This window comes from Thrips palmi, unplaced genomic scaffold, assembly GCF_012932325.1.
Source record: "Thrips palmi isolate BJ-2018 unplaced genomic scaffold, TpBJ-2018v1 HiC_scaffold_10, whole genome shotgun sequence".
Taxonomy (NCBI): Eukaryota; Metazoa; Arthropoda; class Insecta; order Thysanoptera; family Thripidae; genus Thrips; species Thrips palmi.
In genome coordinates, this window is record NW_023144621.1 from 19314600 (window position 1) to 19332138 (window position 17539).

The 17539-nt window shown below is 59.8% G+C and overlaps 1 protein-coding gene across 3 annotated transcripts in view; it reads right to left on the reverse strand.

The window, feature by feature from the left end:
- The window catches only part of LOC117654536 (rap1 GTPase-activating protein 1), a 183443-nt gene that overhangs the window by 69488 nt on the left and 96416 nt on the right, over positions 1-17539 (reverse strand). For all 3 annotated transcript variants that reach the window (XM_034401239.1, XM_034401241.1, XM_034401240.1), the window contains exon 2: positions 8574-8643. In XM_034401239.1, the coding sequence (XP_034257130.1) occupies positions 8574-8643 (70 nt within the window). The remainder of the gene's footprint in view (positions 1-8573; positions 8644-17539) is intronic.

Below are 17539 nucleotides of genomic sequence, written 5' to 3' on the forward strand. Positions count from 1 at the left end.
CCACCTCGTCCCCGTCAAGCCGACCGTGATAAGTCCACCCGCTGTCAAATTCGCGCGCCTCAAACTCGTCCGTCTCGCCTGCCGCTCCGCCTCACCGGTCCGCCGAGCCGTGCCGAGAGCGCGCCGCACGGGGCCAAAACCATTCCGCGACGCGAAAAAAAGTGAATACAAAAACGGTCACAACATTCGAGTATTTACTCTGCAGATGATACCGCGGCCCGGCGCGCGGCATGGGGGCGAGAGGGACAGAGGGCGCATGCACACGGTACCGGACACGCCGTCACACCTCACTGGCTCACGGCTTGGCTCACGGCTTGGCTCACGGCTTGCCGCACGGCGTCGTTGCCGGCGCAGCGGGACGCAGCGGGACGCCCGAAATGAGTCGCGACGCCGCGACGACGCCGTGGCGACGCTCACACGCACGCACGTCCGACCGTCTTCCGACCGGCTCGCCTTGCTTCGCCTCGCCGCCACACGTGCAGTCCACCGCGTGGACTCCACCCCTTTGCCCAGCATCCCTCCGTATCACTGCCGTATCGCACCGGGAGCGCGCGCACACACGCACGCAGAGAGCCTCTTACGTCACATGCACCACCACGACGACGACGTCATGTGAATGGCCGTGCCATAGGATTGAACGACAATGCCCGACTCTATGGCTCAGCACGCCACGGGCCTTGCCATAATGCACATGTGACGACACACACACAGAGCCATGTGACATGTGTGGCATTCCGCGCGCGTAACGCACGACGCGCTCCGAATATACGTGAGAGTAAAAGGCAAGGCGAAGGCAGGGCGGCGGCCAATTTCGCAACGACAAAGCGACGGCGATGCGAAAATGCAAGAACAGAAAGGCGCTGAAATAGCGAATCATTTGCCTAATAGTAGCTAATCTCTGCGTCCGGCGATGCCTCAACGGACTGCAAGGGCTGGCCGGCCGGCTCCTGAAAGGCAGGGGAAAGGGGCGGTCGGGCTAGGCGTGGCCGCGGCGTGGCGTATGCAGATGAGGACCGCGCTGCCCGCGACGCGAAGCACGGCCAGCACGGCCAAGCAGCCCGATCGACCGATAGTGAGTCACAAAGTCACTGGGGGAGGAGGATGACGACGGCGACCACCACCACCACGGTCAGCTTGCTGCTTTCTCATTTCGCTCGCTTCCGCGATCGCAATCGCGATGCCCAAGTGTGGGACAGACTGGGGCACGGGGGCCAAGGACGCGTCGCGGAGACTTCGACGCGCTGCGGGACCGGCGGAGACCTCGACGCGCGGCAGACGCCGAGACCACCGCCGAGGAGGAGCACTGCCGCAGACTAAGATCCCAAAGGAGAAATCCGATCAAGGTGACAAAATCTGCCCTAGGGACAAGAAATCTTGCTTGTTTGATTTCTCGCACATGTTACCCTTTTTACGGCACGTGGCTGAGATTCACACTGATTTTCCACTGGGGCAGAGAACAAGCTGTGGCAGCGGCAGACGAGCAGGACGAGGAGCCGGAGGACGGCCTCTCGAAACGGTGTGGCGATATCTACGCGAGATATCGTCATTCAATACGGCTTTATTCCCTCAAGGAGAACAGGAAATGCAAAGGGGGCGCTGCGCTGCCGCTGCGTCGCTCCATCGGCGGGGGGATCTCGGCCGTCACGTCACGCCACTGATTGAGACATCCTCCGCGGCATTCCGGCACGCCGTCTCATTATTTAAGAAAGAACCTAGGGACTGTCAACGAGAACGGCTAATTGTTGCACACTGCAGCAGCGCGTGCGTTACGGCCCCGTCCGCGCCCTGCGCGACGCGCCGTGAGAAAACGGGAGACGTTTTCTCAGTTTTTGAAACAGTCACCCAGCCCGGTTCCCATAAGGCGCGCACGCACAAAGACGCACCGCACAATAAAGGAACGCACAACAGTTTACAGTAATTTGCCGCCTCGGCCGCCCCCAAGATGGAGTCATTTTTAATGCTATTCATAATTTAATCATCGGAGCGGCGGCCTTTCGACTACCGCCGCCACCCTCCCACATTTTTCCTCCGCTGACCACCTCAGGGTGTGTGTGTGTGTGTGTGTGTGTGTGTTGCCGCAAGGCTATTACCGAAATCATAGCGTGCACCCATCGTAGCCAAATTACACCTGGATCGGAGAATATGCGCCTCAAGTGGGCGATGCTTTTGTTCCCCGGAGCCTCGGCCAGCCTCTGTGCCGCGGGCATGCAGGCGGGCATGCAGGCAGGCACGCTGGGGGTGGTTCAAAGCCGCACTGCGCTGCAGCAGGTTGCTGGCGAGGTGCTTCGGGGAGTCGGTCCCCCGGACCCGCTCCGGGCGAGGCAACATGCGCCCGCGGCGGCCAAACACATCGTCGTCGTGCACCGCACGGCGTCGTGGTCGCGCGGCGACACGACCGGTTCGTCGCCCCACACAAACGCCGGGGGAGGAAGGGAGCGGTACCGCGTTCGAGTACTAGGCCTTCCTAGGCTAGGCCACTCGATTTCACAGTCCGCGGCACCGTCGTATGCAAAGTGACTGCGCGACAAAGGACGGCGGCGACACTCCGCCTGGCCTAACCTAATTAGCGGTTGACATTACAGAGCGCCTCGGCACGTCATCGACGCGACTTCTCTCGGCTGGAAGGAAGGAGCAGAAAAAAAATCCAAACGACTCTTTTCAGAGAAGGAGAGCGGAAAAAACGAAGAAGCCCGTCACTAGAGGATTCGAACCCGCGTATGACGTGCCGTGCTGCTACGGTGAGAAGCGAAATCCGATGATGGATGTTTGGTGAGCCGAGCGAGGGGGCAGCGGTACTTTCGCTCTCGAAGAGTGAGATGCACTTGATGCCGACGCTACCACACACACACGCACGCACACACACACACACACACACACACACACACACACACACACACACACACGTGTGTGCATGCATCCATCCAACAAGAGTAAAACAACAGCAAACGCCCGTCCCGAATGCGAGTCCTAAATCTCCCTTATCGAGGAGCTCGCTGCGATCGTCGGTCGGCTTGTTTTCGCGCCATAAACGCCACGCAGCACAGCGCGCTCGCGGCACCAGCCCCGGCCAACCTTCCGCATCAAGAGCGTAAATAACGATTTTTTCGACAGGTGACTGAAACCGCAGGTTTTGGCCGGTGGGTCACGCGGATCATACCATTGAGGCCGTTCGGCTGGCCGTTCGGCTGGGCGCCATGCGGCCTTGCCGGCCTTGCGGTGTGTGTCCGACACGCTTCACCGGGCACGCGGAGGTCCGGCCGCCGACCTGCAGGGGCATGCCCCTGGCCCGCCCCTGGCCCGCCCCTGGTCCCCTCCCCGCTGCCCGGCCCGACACCGCGAGGGTCACTATCGCGTGACAGGCGTGCCGTGTCCTACATCAACCACGGCCCTGGCAAGGTGGATCGGTAATGTTACAATGGCAGAGTAAAAGACTCTGTGCGGAGGGGTGATGTTTCAGCGGGTACTTTACAATGGGGTTTTGTCTTTGGGTATTAGGTGCTCACATTCAAACATTCAACAAACTGTTGTATCCATTTTCAAAAACAAACAATAATGATAAAAATTTAATAAAAGTGCGGATAAAATTTTGAAAGGGAAAACTATGATTGGCATGACATTGGCATGCAGTGGCGCAGTGCGAATCACAGTGAGGTGGCAAGGCGCTGCGGCAGGCAGACGGAATGCTGGCTCCGCCGCGCCGGCCGGCCGCCAGAACAACTGATCAGTGGCGATTGTGCGGCGAATCGCGCCTGAATGAGGGCTGATCTCGCTCTGGCTCTCGCCCCGGGGTGGCAGGCCGGGCGCACGACCTTCACGGCCCCGCCCCCCACAGTGGGCCAGAACACCGGTGGAGGTGGTCAAAACCCCGGACGCGTTTTGAGCTCTAGAGTAGCTAAACAGCCCGCGAACTGAACGAGTGACCCCACCAATGGAATGCTCTCCGAACGGGGAATCCATCGGTGGGGCTGTTTAGCGACTCTGGAGCTCAAAACGCGTCTGGAGTTTCGGCCGCCTCCACCGGTCTTCTGGCCCACTGAGCACCGCCTGACCCTAAACGCGTCCTCGGCGAGGTGCTTATTAGTCGCTCATTGGCGGCCGAAACGTGCCGGACGCGCTGAATCCCATCTTCATTATTTTTCTCTTTCGCTAAGTGGACCGGCTCAGTCATTGGCTGGGCCTTTCTCGGGGGGCGGTGGGAGGTGGACACTGGCTGCCTGGACGGCCATCTTCAAAAATTAAGGAACAATAAATAAGCGGATATTTCTGCGGTTTGAAGTTTACGGCCGGTCGCCGCGCCCCGCCTGCCTGATGGACGACATGGCACCCACGGCAGCGGCCGCTCCAAATCGGCGGGCCCGCAGCAGCAGCGCCGAATCCGCGAGAGAATTCGACCGAAAGCCCTTGGCACACGGCGAAAAGTAGATCATCTCGAGCAGTGGCATTTCTTTCTCGCTTTTTATCTCCACTAGCAGGTGGCAATTGCCGCCTAGTTTGGCTCGCCGCAGATCATACCACATATGGGTGGTCGCACAACGGCCTATGTCGCGGCAGATACGGCCTGTGTCCGGTGACCCTAGCCTGAGTGACGCTATCTGCGTGACAGGCGACGCCGTAAATCAAGCGTAGGTTCGAATCAGCCGCGCGGCGTGTTCGAGAAGTCAGCACTGCTGGACACTGGCCTCCAAATTAGCGCGCAGGATGAATCAATAAATTGCCAGAGAAAGCAGCAAGAAACGGCGCCGCTCGTCCGTGTGGTTCCTCCTGGCCCCCAAACAATCAGCATCGAACGGAGATTTAGGACTTGCCGCGCCGCAGTAGTTCTCACGTGTAGCGGGTAAAAACCAAAGTCAAGTTCGGCGCGGCTCGCAGTGGTGGAGGGGGCACCGCGGCGTGTAACGTAACAGGTGTGGTTTCTGGCTACGCTAAAGGATTATGGATTTCTTCACATATTCGACGGAGATCAAAAGAGCCGATTGCGCAATGCAGCGGTACGAGTCCGAGCGGCGTGCACGTGTGCACGTGTGTGAGTGCGCGCGCGTGTTCGACTGTGTCTGAGGGCGAGCCAGAAGAAAACAAGGAGAGGTAGCGGCGATAAAATTCGGGTAGGTACCCGATCAAAAAAGAAAAAAAAAAGACAAGTTAGAGAGAATATGATGCACTTGATGTTGCACTACATGTTTCTCTTGCTTGCAATGCTGTTCGGTCTTCGTCATCACTGCAGGTGGAAAAGGAAAGCGAAAGTGCTGTGCCATCTCCACGGAATCCGCTGCGTTGGTGTTGGTGCGTGTGTGTGCGTACGGGTGTGGTTGACTCATCTCTCCGCACACGGTTACGGCGCAGCAGGTGACCCTTTGAAACTAATTCCAACTTCACCTTGTCAGCTTCCTCGACTGTTTCCATCTGACCGTGACTGTTACTGAATCAACGTGAGAAAACGCGTAGGTGTTTGGGTCTGCCGGCTTGCCGGTCCAGGCCGCGCGTTCACGCAGCATCCTACCGTCTGCCCCACGTGCCGAGGTCTCGGAGTGATACGGCCGGGGAAACCGAGGAAAGTGGCTCAGATCAGACCGTGACGTGATAACCAGCTGTCTTACACGGCGGGCCGTCTCTCTCCCGGCGAGAGAGCGAGAATGCAGCTCGCGTTACACTGCTGCGTCTATGCCTCACTTCGACCCGATTTGGACTGGAAAACACACTAAATCTCGAACTGGCTGCTCGAGCGCTCGGCCCTTACCCGGACGAACGGCGCGGGTCCTGCCGGGATCGAATCGGAGATTAACACACGAGAGCGCGCGCCAAACTTTACCACGGTAATAAAACTATCCACTTCCTTCAGCACCTGCCGGGAGCCATTGAGACTCGCATTGAGGCGCACTGGACCGTGCTGTCCGCTTGACCAGTGGCCACGGCCAGCGCGCTCGCTGACTGATTGAAAGAAACTGACAAAGAAATCGGGGAAGAAAGAAAAAACTTGACGAATGTCTTGCAGTGCTCACTAATAGCAACGTTACTTCCCACAAACCCTTCTGCATGGTATTGTCCGCGCGGGAAATAGTAACACTCGCGAGTCGAGAGCGCTCTCCAGACTGCAGTCCAGACTGGAGTCCAGACCGGCCGGCCGATATCGAGACGATTGAAAAAGTGATGTTTTAATATTTCATACTGCATTGTCTGAAGCACGCCGAGCTTGCTCGAGTGCACGACGTCCTCACCGACTCCGTTACTCCGGGGTTGCGAAACGCGAAGCAAACCGCGCCTCGAAATTCCTCGCTAGATTTAGCGGGAAATTTCAAAAGCTTTTGCGTGTCGGCCTTAATTGACGTATGGCCGGTCCCTTTGCGATTCGGCCGCTCGTGCGGAGTCTTCAAATCAAGGCGGAAATAAATTCCTCGAGATCGGGAACGAAATCAAGCGGAGCGTGATTTATGTGTCGGTGAAGGAGTGACCGCCGCGACAGCCCGACGGAGAACTGGCGGCGAAAACGGCCAACGAGAAAAAAAAACGAGGCTAAGTGATAATGTCGGTGATACCGCGGCGGTCGTTTGCCCCAAGGGCCGTACAGTCTCGTTTTGTCTGATCGCCGAAGAATCCGGGAACGGGCGACCTTTCCCGATCAAACCGTAAACCTGTCGGACGCGACCGCCGGATGAAGTGATTAGTGTCCCTTCGCGCGAGCAGTCCGAGCACCGCGCTTCGCAACCATTATTTGTCGAGGCGGCGTGTCACGGACCCGAGCGCCGGACCCGAACGCGGCGACGGTCGGACCCGAACGGACCCGAACAAGCCGCCGGTGTTTATGAGCGCTCACACGAGGCCGCGAATGAGCAAATAGTGCGGCGACTTATGGCGGGACTAGATTCGGCCCGCTATAAAGTCGAATGAGAATGTGAATGTCAGCGCCAAGTGTCGCCGCGCGCCACAAAGTGCAGAACGAAACGACGCGGCGCGCGCAGCCAGCCATCATGCTCGCGCTGCTCGCGTCACAGAAAGTCCTTGACGGAGAGACAGAAGTTGGAAACGTTGGCGCCGCTTTTGGCGCGCGTCCGCCCGCTCTGCCCCCGATAGATACCGGGCCAGCCGGAGCCACATCTCCGGCGCATGGGAAATGAATCACAGTTCGGAACGCGCCAACCGCCGGCGAGGTCCACGGCGGCCCGTCCACACACTCTTGGCTCCAATCAGCGGCCGCGACGCTATTTAGATAGGGCCGCGTGTTGCCACCGTATGCCACCCCACGCACAAGGGCCGTAACGAGGTCTGGCCACACAGTAGAAGACAACGCTGTGTTTGGCTCAAAATGTATCTGGATTTCGTGTTTTGGGTGACCGCTGGGTCCAACCAAACGTTCATTTCTTACCGAAACACACTGAGCGTGGTCTTTCTCATCCATGCACTGCTTCTGTTCGGGCCATGTCCTTTCTGCCCTGAGGATGCCCGTTCTTGTACGGTGTTGGCGTTTCCAGGCCGGCTCGGTCGGCACGCTAATCTACCAGGGTGTGGCGGGCAGATCAGCCAAGGCCGTCCCCGACCGCAGCCACTGAGTCACGGCCGGGAGGTGGCGATGGTGGCGACGGTGGCCGGGCGGGCCGATGATGACGGTAATGTCGAATCGCTGACCGCGCCGTGCGGCGCCGTGCCACGGTCAGGGCCCGGCCGCGACGCCGCGACCCGGGCACGTCGGCGGCGCCATGCGATCCGCCGTGGAGGTGTGTCCCGGCCCAGCCAAGGCCTCCCCCTCCCCTCCGCGGGCTGATTGCGTGAGCGGCCGGGAAACAATTGGTGGACAGATTTAATGCGTTCATTTGTTGACAAGTGGGTGGCGGCGTAGCGCGGGAACTAGACGGCATCAAGGGCGCCCCGGGCCGCCGCCGCCGTCTTGTTGCAGGAACCAGATGGGGAGCCAGGCGCCGCACGGGGCCGACGGGGGAGGCGCGCGGGACCACGATATATCACTCGGCGTCGATATCGAGCATAATCCGCGCGCCATCGGGTGGGCAGCGGAACAAAAACCGAGTTCATTACTTAACCGCGCGTCTCGTCGAGGCGAAACTAGAATAAAATTAGCGCTATTGCGGTGATGGCGCGTGGCGGGCGTTGCGGAATCGGTTGTGATTTATGAATGGGCGGCCTTCGCGATGTCGCCGCCAGTCGCCGGCCAGGCCAGAAGGCGCCAGAAGGCATCAGCGAGTGTTCCACGGTAAGCCGATAGCTTCCGCGCGCACTGCCGCCCGGCTGCTGAAACTGGATGCGGACACGCGGACCGACGCGGTAGCGATCTCAAGGTGCCGGCAGGGCCGTTTGGCCAGCGCCCTAAACGAGTCCCAGTTCTAGCGGTCCACACCTCGGGAGCGGGAGGCACCAACACAAGGGAACAGTCCGAAAGCGCCAACATTTTCGCCACAACACAACATTCGATCACTCATTGAACAGAAAGACTAAATTCTGCCCGTGTTTTTTTAGGTGAGTGGGTGGAACACATTGAACTAAAAGAATACATCGATCCATTCAGTCACTCTTTTGCACAAGTCTTCCTTGCTTTGACAGAACCCTAAACAGAGAGACGGATGTCTTACCTTGATTTTCTCCTGGCCGGTGTCCGGGTCGTAGGATCCCTTGAGGAGCGGCCCTTCCATCTGCTGGCGCCTGCAACGGGACAGACACGACGCGTTAGCATTTTGGAGGTCTGCAAGTCTCCCTCGGGCCGTAAACCTGTCCACCCGATAATTAATTCAGCCTTTATGAACAGGATCATCGCGCGGCCCTAAACTCGTCCTTCGCCCCGCTGCTTAAGTCATTACACAGAAACTAAAAGGGCGGGCAAGGCAGTAAAGCCCTGCGGGGCCCGGCCGGTCCACCTGCAGTGTGTGAGTGTGTGTGTCCGTGTGCGGCCGCTTGTGTGAGTGCGCGCGCTATGCGCACGCGTGTAAGGTCGGCACAATGGTGGACAGGCACGCTCGCGACGCGCGGTGCGACGAAAAGACGGTGAAAGCCCCGACGCCTTTCAAGCGGCACCGCCGTGACGCCGTACGCACCGCACGATTCATCACGAATACCGCCACATACGCCCGACTGCGCCACGCCACGCCACGCCGTGCCGCCGCGCCCATGCGTCTGGCGCGTAGATAGCAAGCAGCGCAAGCGGCGAGCACTGCAGCCGTGGGAAAGGAAAGCCCGGCGAGGAAGGGGGCGGCGGGGGAGGCGCCCTCTGCCCCGAGACGGCCTTCAGGGCGTGCAGCAGGGCTTGGCGGCGCGAGGAGCTTCCAGGCGTGGTGCAGCGGGGCCTTTCAGGGCGTACCGCGGCGTACCGCGGCGTGGGGCGCACCGCGGCGTTCCGAGGCGTACCGCGAGGCGTGCCGCGAGACCACATCACGGCGCACCGCACTGGGCCACACAGACAGCGCGCACCGCAAAGCGTGCACGCCGCAGCGACCGCAACACACGGCCACGCACGCGTGCTTCCCAAACACGATCCCCGTGAGCAGCACGCGGGGCCGTCCCGCAGTGGGCCAGCACACAACGAGCTAACGCGTTTTGTGGACGGCCCCGCGGAGAGTGAGGGGGAGGCGTGCGAGCGAGCTAATCCCGCGGGCATTACAAGCAGATGATACTTGGTAAAAGTAATGACGGATGGAAGGCGCGACGCGTAACGCATATGTGTGCACGGCTGCGAGTGTGAGGGCCGCTCACATGTGTGTGAATACAGTGTCTGTTACGTGCGTATACAGAGTCATTCGATCTTGGTGGGACTTGTATACGACCCAAGTGCGTCTGTGCGCTGCCGATGCGCCGGGGTGTGAGTGCTGGTGCGCGTTTGGCCAGGCATGCGCGAGCGAGCATAGGCGAAACATTAAGGTACAGCCACGTCCAGCAGTCGAGTCAGGCTGACTGTCGTGCGTGCACTGCGGTTTCAATTCACTTTAGCAGTAAAACATAAATCCCGCTTACAACGGAGAACTTGGCATGTCTCAGAGACGACTGGCAAAAAAAGACATTAAAAAGGGATCCGGGAGGCAGTTTTGTCAACACTACAGTGCGATCGCGTTTGAAGCTGGCTTGCATTTACTGTCGCCGTTAGATGCGCCTCGGTGGCCACGCCAGGCCACGCATTTGGATTGAATGTGGGTCTTAACGGCGGCATGCCAGGACTTGGCTTCAGCTCGCTCCAGCTCCAGCCTGGCTCCGGCCTGGCTCCAGCCTGCAGACAGTCCGGCCCGTCAGACGGACGTCAAGGGAAGGCGAGGCGAGGCACAGCGCCAGCCCGCACTCATTCATAATAAATAAACGAGAGATCCGAATCAGGAGCTCGGAACCATCACCGCCGCAAATTAAGGGGGAAACCAATTTGCGGAAAGAAGCAGTGTCCGCGGTCAGCGCGACGACTTTCAAGTAAACACACCACACACACACACACACACACACACACACACACACACACACACGCGCGCGCGCGCGCGCGCGCGAACACTCACAAGCCAACATCCAAACATGCAAATGAACGTCTTGCCGCAGGAGCCAATATGACAAAAAATCGTGGCCGCAATAAAACGAAGACTCAAATTACGACAGAGAGGTGAAGCATAACTAACCCTTCTCACGACACTTTAATTCGAGGTTAATCGTCCGAGTCGATACCCGAACCCTTTAGCTGACTCCGCGCCCGGGGCTACTGCAGGGGCCCAGCCCAGCCTCCGCCGGCAGCCCCCTTTCGTGCGATTCGCGTTTCTCGCTCGGCTAAACCCAGCCTGTGCCAGGGCGACGGGCAGGCAGCAGACTACACCGCACGCAGCCACTGGTGGCGGCGCAGCGGAGGGATTAAGAAAAGGCATTAATTTGTGCGAGACGTCACGGGGGGAGTGGGGGTAGAATATCATCGCTGTGTTCTATGTGGGCGAACTGGAAGGCCCAGCAGCGCCGCGCCCCGCCCGCCCCGCCCGCCCCGCCCGCCAGGAGGCCCATCAGCAAGGGGCTCAGCTCGCAGCCCGGGCCCGCTGCCCAGCTCGCTCGAGGCTTCGGAGCGCTACCGCTACCGCGCCGCAGATGGCGTCGATTCTACGGCGATGGCGTGAATTTGAGCGCGTTGGCGGAGTCATCACCACCTGATCAGATGGCTGCCGCGTTTCACAATGCCCGCCCCCCCTATCGCCGCGCATCCGCTGCTGCTGCCTGGCCTGCCACCTCTTCAATTTTCATGCTCTTTCTGAGCCTCCTTGACCCAGCCACGCCCCCAGGAGGCAGCACAACAGCCTTCGATAAATTGGGGGATAAAAGAATTACTTACCCTGGGAAACAATAATTTTGACTCTCTTTCTCTCCGACACATGCAGCCAGGCCAAGACGACAAGCGTGCCGAGGCGTGCATGCGGCTGCAGTTCTGCGAAAAAGCGGTGCATGGGGCCGGCGGGGAAAACTGTCCACAGAGGCTTCTGCATGAATCACGTCAAATACGGCGAAACCTCTCGCGTCAGACACATCTGGGTCGCAGTGCTTTTTAACAAGAATCTCGACGCGGCCTGGGATATTTCTTTTTTACAGCTTGGCGCGGAATTAATTCGCGTTTCGCGCGCATAAACGCGCCTGTTATTGTGCAGCCTAGACACAGCCATTAGCAGCCACCGTGTCTGAAGTACAATGTCTCTGCCAGTCTCGGTGTGTTGTGGGTGTGTTGTGCAGGGCGCCCCCGCGGCCCCCGCGGCCCCCGCGGCCCCCACGGCTCCGAGGTCAGGGCGATATCATTATTATAAAAGGCGTCGGCTCCTTGCAAAACAACGCAATACAACAAGGCGGAAAGGGGGTGGAGGGGCAGGGAGGGCAAATCAGACCAATTGTACTGCAAGGCCGGGCAAAAGAGGCCAAAGTAAAAAACAACCAAACGTGACCCTTTGGCGTGATTTTTTTTCAAGGGGTAGGCGGCACGGAGTTCTCTTTGAAAACGAAGGAAGATTTTTATCTCGTTCGGGAGATCTTATTATTATTTTATTTCCCATAGCGGCCGAAGGGGTTTGATGAGGGCGCCGACGCACGCGGGGGGATATTTTGTGGACGGCGGGACGCGGGGCGCCCCCCGCAGCGCAACACGGCGCCGCGCCTCAACCCGCGCCGTCACCGTCCTGCATCGTTTGAACGCCGCCGCGCCGTCGGGCCAGACGGGAAGAAAAACAAAAACACGTCGAAAAGCAGCATGACCTGTCAGCTCTGGCCTCTGGCCTGCCGCCTGCGAACTCGAGATAGGCCATCACGCCGTCTTCCGTGTCGGCGGGTTGCCTACCCGGCAGGCAAGCCCGTTACGCATAGGAGTCAGCGGGTTGCCTACCCGGTGGCCGCGCAGGCGCTTCACTAAAAAGGGTCAGTACGAAGAAGTGGCGAAGCATCGTGAGGCTCCCAGGCAGGAGAGTAGTGTGCACCGTGAGCAGAACAGGTTCCCGCGCGGTGTGGCGACGCTAAATCAAAGCTACCAGCAGCGCGACAGTGTGCTACGCTACGCTGGGCTACGCGGCGCTAGCGTATTGGCCGCTAAGGGCGACACCGGTACGGCCTTATCGCTCCGCGTCAGTCCGGCCGGCCAGGCCGACGCCAGGCCGACGCCCCCCGCGAGGCGACCGAGGAGGCGACGCCCCGCCGCTGCAGTTTCCACCAAGGAGGCCCCCATTTTGAATGAAGCCATCATTCACGCTGCCACCGCGGAGTTCCTCGCGGCGGCGCAGGGCCTCGGGGCAGAGCGGTCCGGGAAGGCGAAAGGAAAGAGGAGACCTTTCATGCCGGGCCTACAATAACTGGTCCCGCTCTCACACACAAAACGCCCAAATGCCACAACGCGGCGCGCCGCGGCGGGGCGGGTCGGCCGGCGCTACTGTGAACTTCAGAGGCCGCCGCCGCCGATCTGACTGTATACGGGCTGCCGCTTGGGCTGCCGGGCCGGCCGAAAAGTTCAGCGGCGTCGTTTGCATTTCCACGTGTGGGAACGCGGGGCCACGCTTCCAGGCCTGCCAGTGGCGTGCCGGGCCTGCCGGGACGCCCCTCCGAGCCGCGGACGGAACGCGGCCGAGCGAATCAAAAAACTTTGTGGAAAGCTGATACGCCGTGGAGCTCGCACCTCGAGTATAATCAGAGCCAGTCTAGAGAATTGTTTGTGTATTTTTTATCCGAGGGGGAATTTTTATCTCTCAGTTTTGACGAGGGAATGATGAATTCCCGTGATGAGCCCCGCGTAGAGCGGCAGTCCGCATCATCTGTGTGTGTGTGAGAGTGTATGTGTGTGTGCGTGTCATTAAGTTGGTACTGCAACCACGTCGCCGAGGCCGCGATGCCTGGATTTTTTACTGCGCCTTTGGCCGCGTAGGACGGCTCTATCGCCGTATGAAAGGCGTTATGGCCATTTGCATTCCGCGACTGCATTTTGTTGGACGAGCGCGCCACTGCCCACAGCCTTTATCACTCTGTCATCTGTGGAAAAACTTGTTGTTTTCGTTATTTTTTTCGAGGGAACAAGCGGACTCCAGTGAACGGTGCGGACGGCCCGGCCGCCAAACTGTGGTTCGGGGGCGTGTTCAGCCTTCCGTCCTTGGTGGCCTCGGAGCCTCGCTCGGCGCCCGGACCGCGCGATCACTGTACTTGTACTCGGTTTGCGGGGTCATGAGCACGGCACTGTGATTGTCGCACCCATGACGCCCATGGCCCGTTCAAATCGATCGGTGTTGCCGGGCCCGCCCCGCGGCACCCAACGCCCCTCTGGTTTGAATACAATGATGGCGTTGGCCAAGCCGGCCGCGCTGACGGACGACGCCGGACAGGACAGCCCGTCTGGTCCGTGTGACCGCGATGGCAGCGCTGCGTGGCGCGAGCAGAGCGACGCAACTGCGAGCGCGCGCCGTGGAGCATACCGCCGATGGCGTGCCACTAGTACATGTGGAGTTTGTTTTGCACGGACGGGGTGTGAACTACTAGTGCCGTGGCAACCCGTTATTATGCGAACACACACACACACACACACACACACACACACACACACACAGAGGCGCAGACGCGAAGACAAGTGAGGAGGCGCCATTATCATAATCAATTCAACAACCGCGCCGCATGCAAGCAAGACAGTCGAGGGGTGACACAACACCCGTAAATATTGGCCACCGACAGAGGTTTGACCAGCCCGGCCCGCAGCGTGGCGGTGAGGCTATGGGAAGCGAGGACTGGGAAGGAACAGCCCGGGGGGCACCGCGGCCAGGGCAGCCAGGGCACTGGACAGGGCACCCCGCGGACGTCCTGTTGGCTCGGTCGGTTCCTGTCCCGCTGGCACCATGCCGCCGACGCCGCCGCCTGCAACATTCTGCCTTATTGAGACATTGCGCGGTCAAACGCGTTCCGAACCATTTTACCGCTAGATTCGATAAAGGGGAAGAAGGAGCAGGACAGCTTGCAGCGGCGGACCTTCGCGGCTCGAGACACGCGACCGCCACACACACACACACACACACACCTCGGGGAGCTAATCGCCTTCCTAATTACGCAAGCATAATGACACGGTGCGGCAGCCTAGATCCCTAACCTCCGACACGGCCGGCACCAGGCCGGCACGGCCCGGCGGTGCGGCCCGACACGACATTAAATGCTAAAAGGCCGGGCCGATCCTTTCGCTACGCCCGCAACGGATCGGATCAAAATCCGCTCTCTTGCCCAACCCGTTCGGTTCAGCGGCAGCCTGAGGTGCACGGTGTGCAAGGGAGTGTCTGTGTGCGTCTGGTTGAGAGAGAGAGAGAGAGAGAGAGAGAGAGAGAGAGAGAGAGAGAGAGAGAGAGAGGTGCGTGTGGACGGCGGGTGCGCGCACGAAGATGATATGCGGCCCGACATGCCCGGGCTGGGTAGGGCGTACCTGCAGCGGAGGACCTGTAGCATCCCAGGCTACCCCCATCAGGGGCAGGACATCAAATGTTGCGCCCGTCCTGCTCCTAAATCGGGTCCGAGGGGAGGGGGGGGGGGGGGGAGAAGGGAAGCACCCGCCTCTGCTGCCGGACTCTAGTTCAAGTTGGGCGGGCTTTCGAAACGGCGTCGTGCCCTGACAGCTTCCCTGGACGTGTGATTCTGCTTTTGCAGAGGTCACTAACCTGTCAGCTCGACGGGGCTCACGGCTCGGCGCGGCACGCCACACCACGGCACGCCACGGCCAGCGGCACGCGGTGTCGACATGCAAATTAATCACGGGGTGCCACCACACGACGCGGAATGCAGCCCGACGGTATCGTCTCCGTTTCTTCTTTTTTCTCTCTCTCGTTTCGTTCGTTTTCCAAGTAGCTCGTCTATTAATTTAGGGAGAAAAACCTCAAGACACACTACACACACAGGCACAGGCAGCCGCAAAAAATTAAAGGCCTGCGAATTTTTTTTTTTTTGAAAAGTCCTCGCATTGTGTAAACCGTGCTCCTGCCATTCCAGTATCGGGACCATGACAAGTCGGCAATATGGATCGGCTGGCCGGACGAAAACGAGCCGAGCGCATTCGTATTCATCAGCCAGAAAGGAGAGCGGCGATACGACCAGAGAGAGAGAGAGAGGCGTTGCAGATGGACAGTTGCAAAGCCCCCCGCCCAGCAGAGTACAGCACAGCACCGGGGCGCAGTAACATGTTGCAGCGGACAGAGGAAAGGAAAAAAAAAGAGGCAACGAAAAGGCGATAATGGAGCAGTACTCCTTTTCTCTTCTTTTCGTCGTGTCACCCAGACGCTGACAGCATGCACGTGGGTCGCGAAACGCACGCTGACAACGGCAACACACACTCGGGCGCGCCATTGCATTCCATTTGCATTTTGGAAGGAAAGGGCGCTCCCTCCCCGCTCCCCTTCCGAAGGGCCCCTTCGAGGAGGGTGGCGGGGAAGCGGCGCCATTTGAGCGCCAAATCGCCGCTTTACCTGAATTTACGGTCGCCGCTGTCAACGATGCATTTGAATATGCCGCGCCCATTTCTCGCTAGGCGGAAAACTTGTGCGCGGCCTTGCGCAACAACCACTGCACTGGTAATTGGCCCGCCGCGCTGTTTGGGTGGGAAAGGAAAACACGCGCACTGCTCTGCCAAAATATGGGTCGAACCGGTTCAAGCCCGCAGCGTGGCGCAGCGTGGCGCAGCGTGGCGCAGGCCAGCCTCGCCGAAACGACGCGACGCCCCGACAATTACGCATGCGCGTCCCGCGGCGGGGCGGGGCGGATGACCGCCGCCCTGCCGGTCTAGGCGTCCGTCCAGGAGTCCGTCCCAACCCGTTATCACGGCTACTGCAAGGCAGAGCCGCGAGGCTGCCGGCAGAACCGGACCAGCGCGGTGTCATCACGACCAATCACACGCAAAACACCACGCACACACTGCAGCGAGGCCCCCAGCACGCAGAGCATCAACGTGACCCGGCCTTGTCACCCCCTCCCCCTCCGCGCCGACCGTCAGGCCCGCCAGGCCCGCCAGGTCGGCGAGGTGAAAAGGGTTGGGGCACCGTTCGATGGGTGGCATCGAGGCCTTCCTTTGTTAATAAGCCCTCCTGCGACACACACACACACACACAGGCGCGCGCGCAAACACCGGATTTCCGCCGCCAGACCTGTTGTACACGGCCCGCCGATACGCAGTACGCAGACGCCCACCATTGAGCCGCGAGTGGCCGCGTCGCCTCGCCCGGCGCGCCCAGTGATAGCAGCGCTCCCTTTGAGCGGGGTTCCTTTTCAGCAATACGTGACACACTTTCGGAGGGCGGCGATGCATGCGTGCGATAGCGCTGATCTTCATTCACACCTACGTGGCAAGCAGTTTTGTACATTTTGTAAATACGTCCAGTTGGACGTAGACTCATTTCAATCTCATCACCCTTTCTCAATGTCAAAAATTCTTTCGAGAACCGAAGCTCCCGAGGCAGAACCAACAGCTTCTGCGAAACCAAATCCCGAATCTCATACCAGACCATTTTTGATGGAATCAAGTGCCACTCAAGCTTTTCAAAAGCTTCCATCGGAGGTTAAAAGGCTGACGCCAGGGTTGCCATGGTTGCAATAGGTTGCCATAGATTGTCACGGGTTACCATGGGTTGCCTTGGCTTGCAACGGGTCACCACGGGTCACCATGGGTTGCCACGGGTTTCCACGGGTCACCATGGGTTGCCACGGGTTACCATGGGTTTCCATGGTTTGCCTGTTGTCATGGGCTGCCATGGGCTGCCATGGGCTGCCATGGGCCGACCGCGCCCCGGCCTGGCAGTCTGGCGGACTGAGGCTGACGCGCGGAGGCGTCGCGCGGCGATGAAGGCATGAGGTACGCTGATTGCGGCCGCCCTATCAGCTACCGTCGCAGTGCCGCTGCGCCGTCGTGCTGCGCCGTGCTCCGCTGTTGGCGGCCCACTCGCAGACTCGCGGCAAATTATCAGCATCCAGCCGGCCGGCCGGGACGCAGCAGGGAGGCGGGGAGAGACGGCCGGGACGCAGCGAGAGGCTGGCCCACGCATCGCCTTCAGCCGTCAGCGGCACCAGCCGGCGTCGTCGTCGTGTGCCTTACCTGCAACCAAAGAGAAGCCAACGT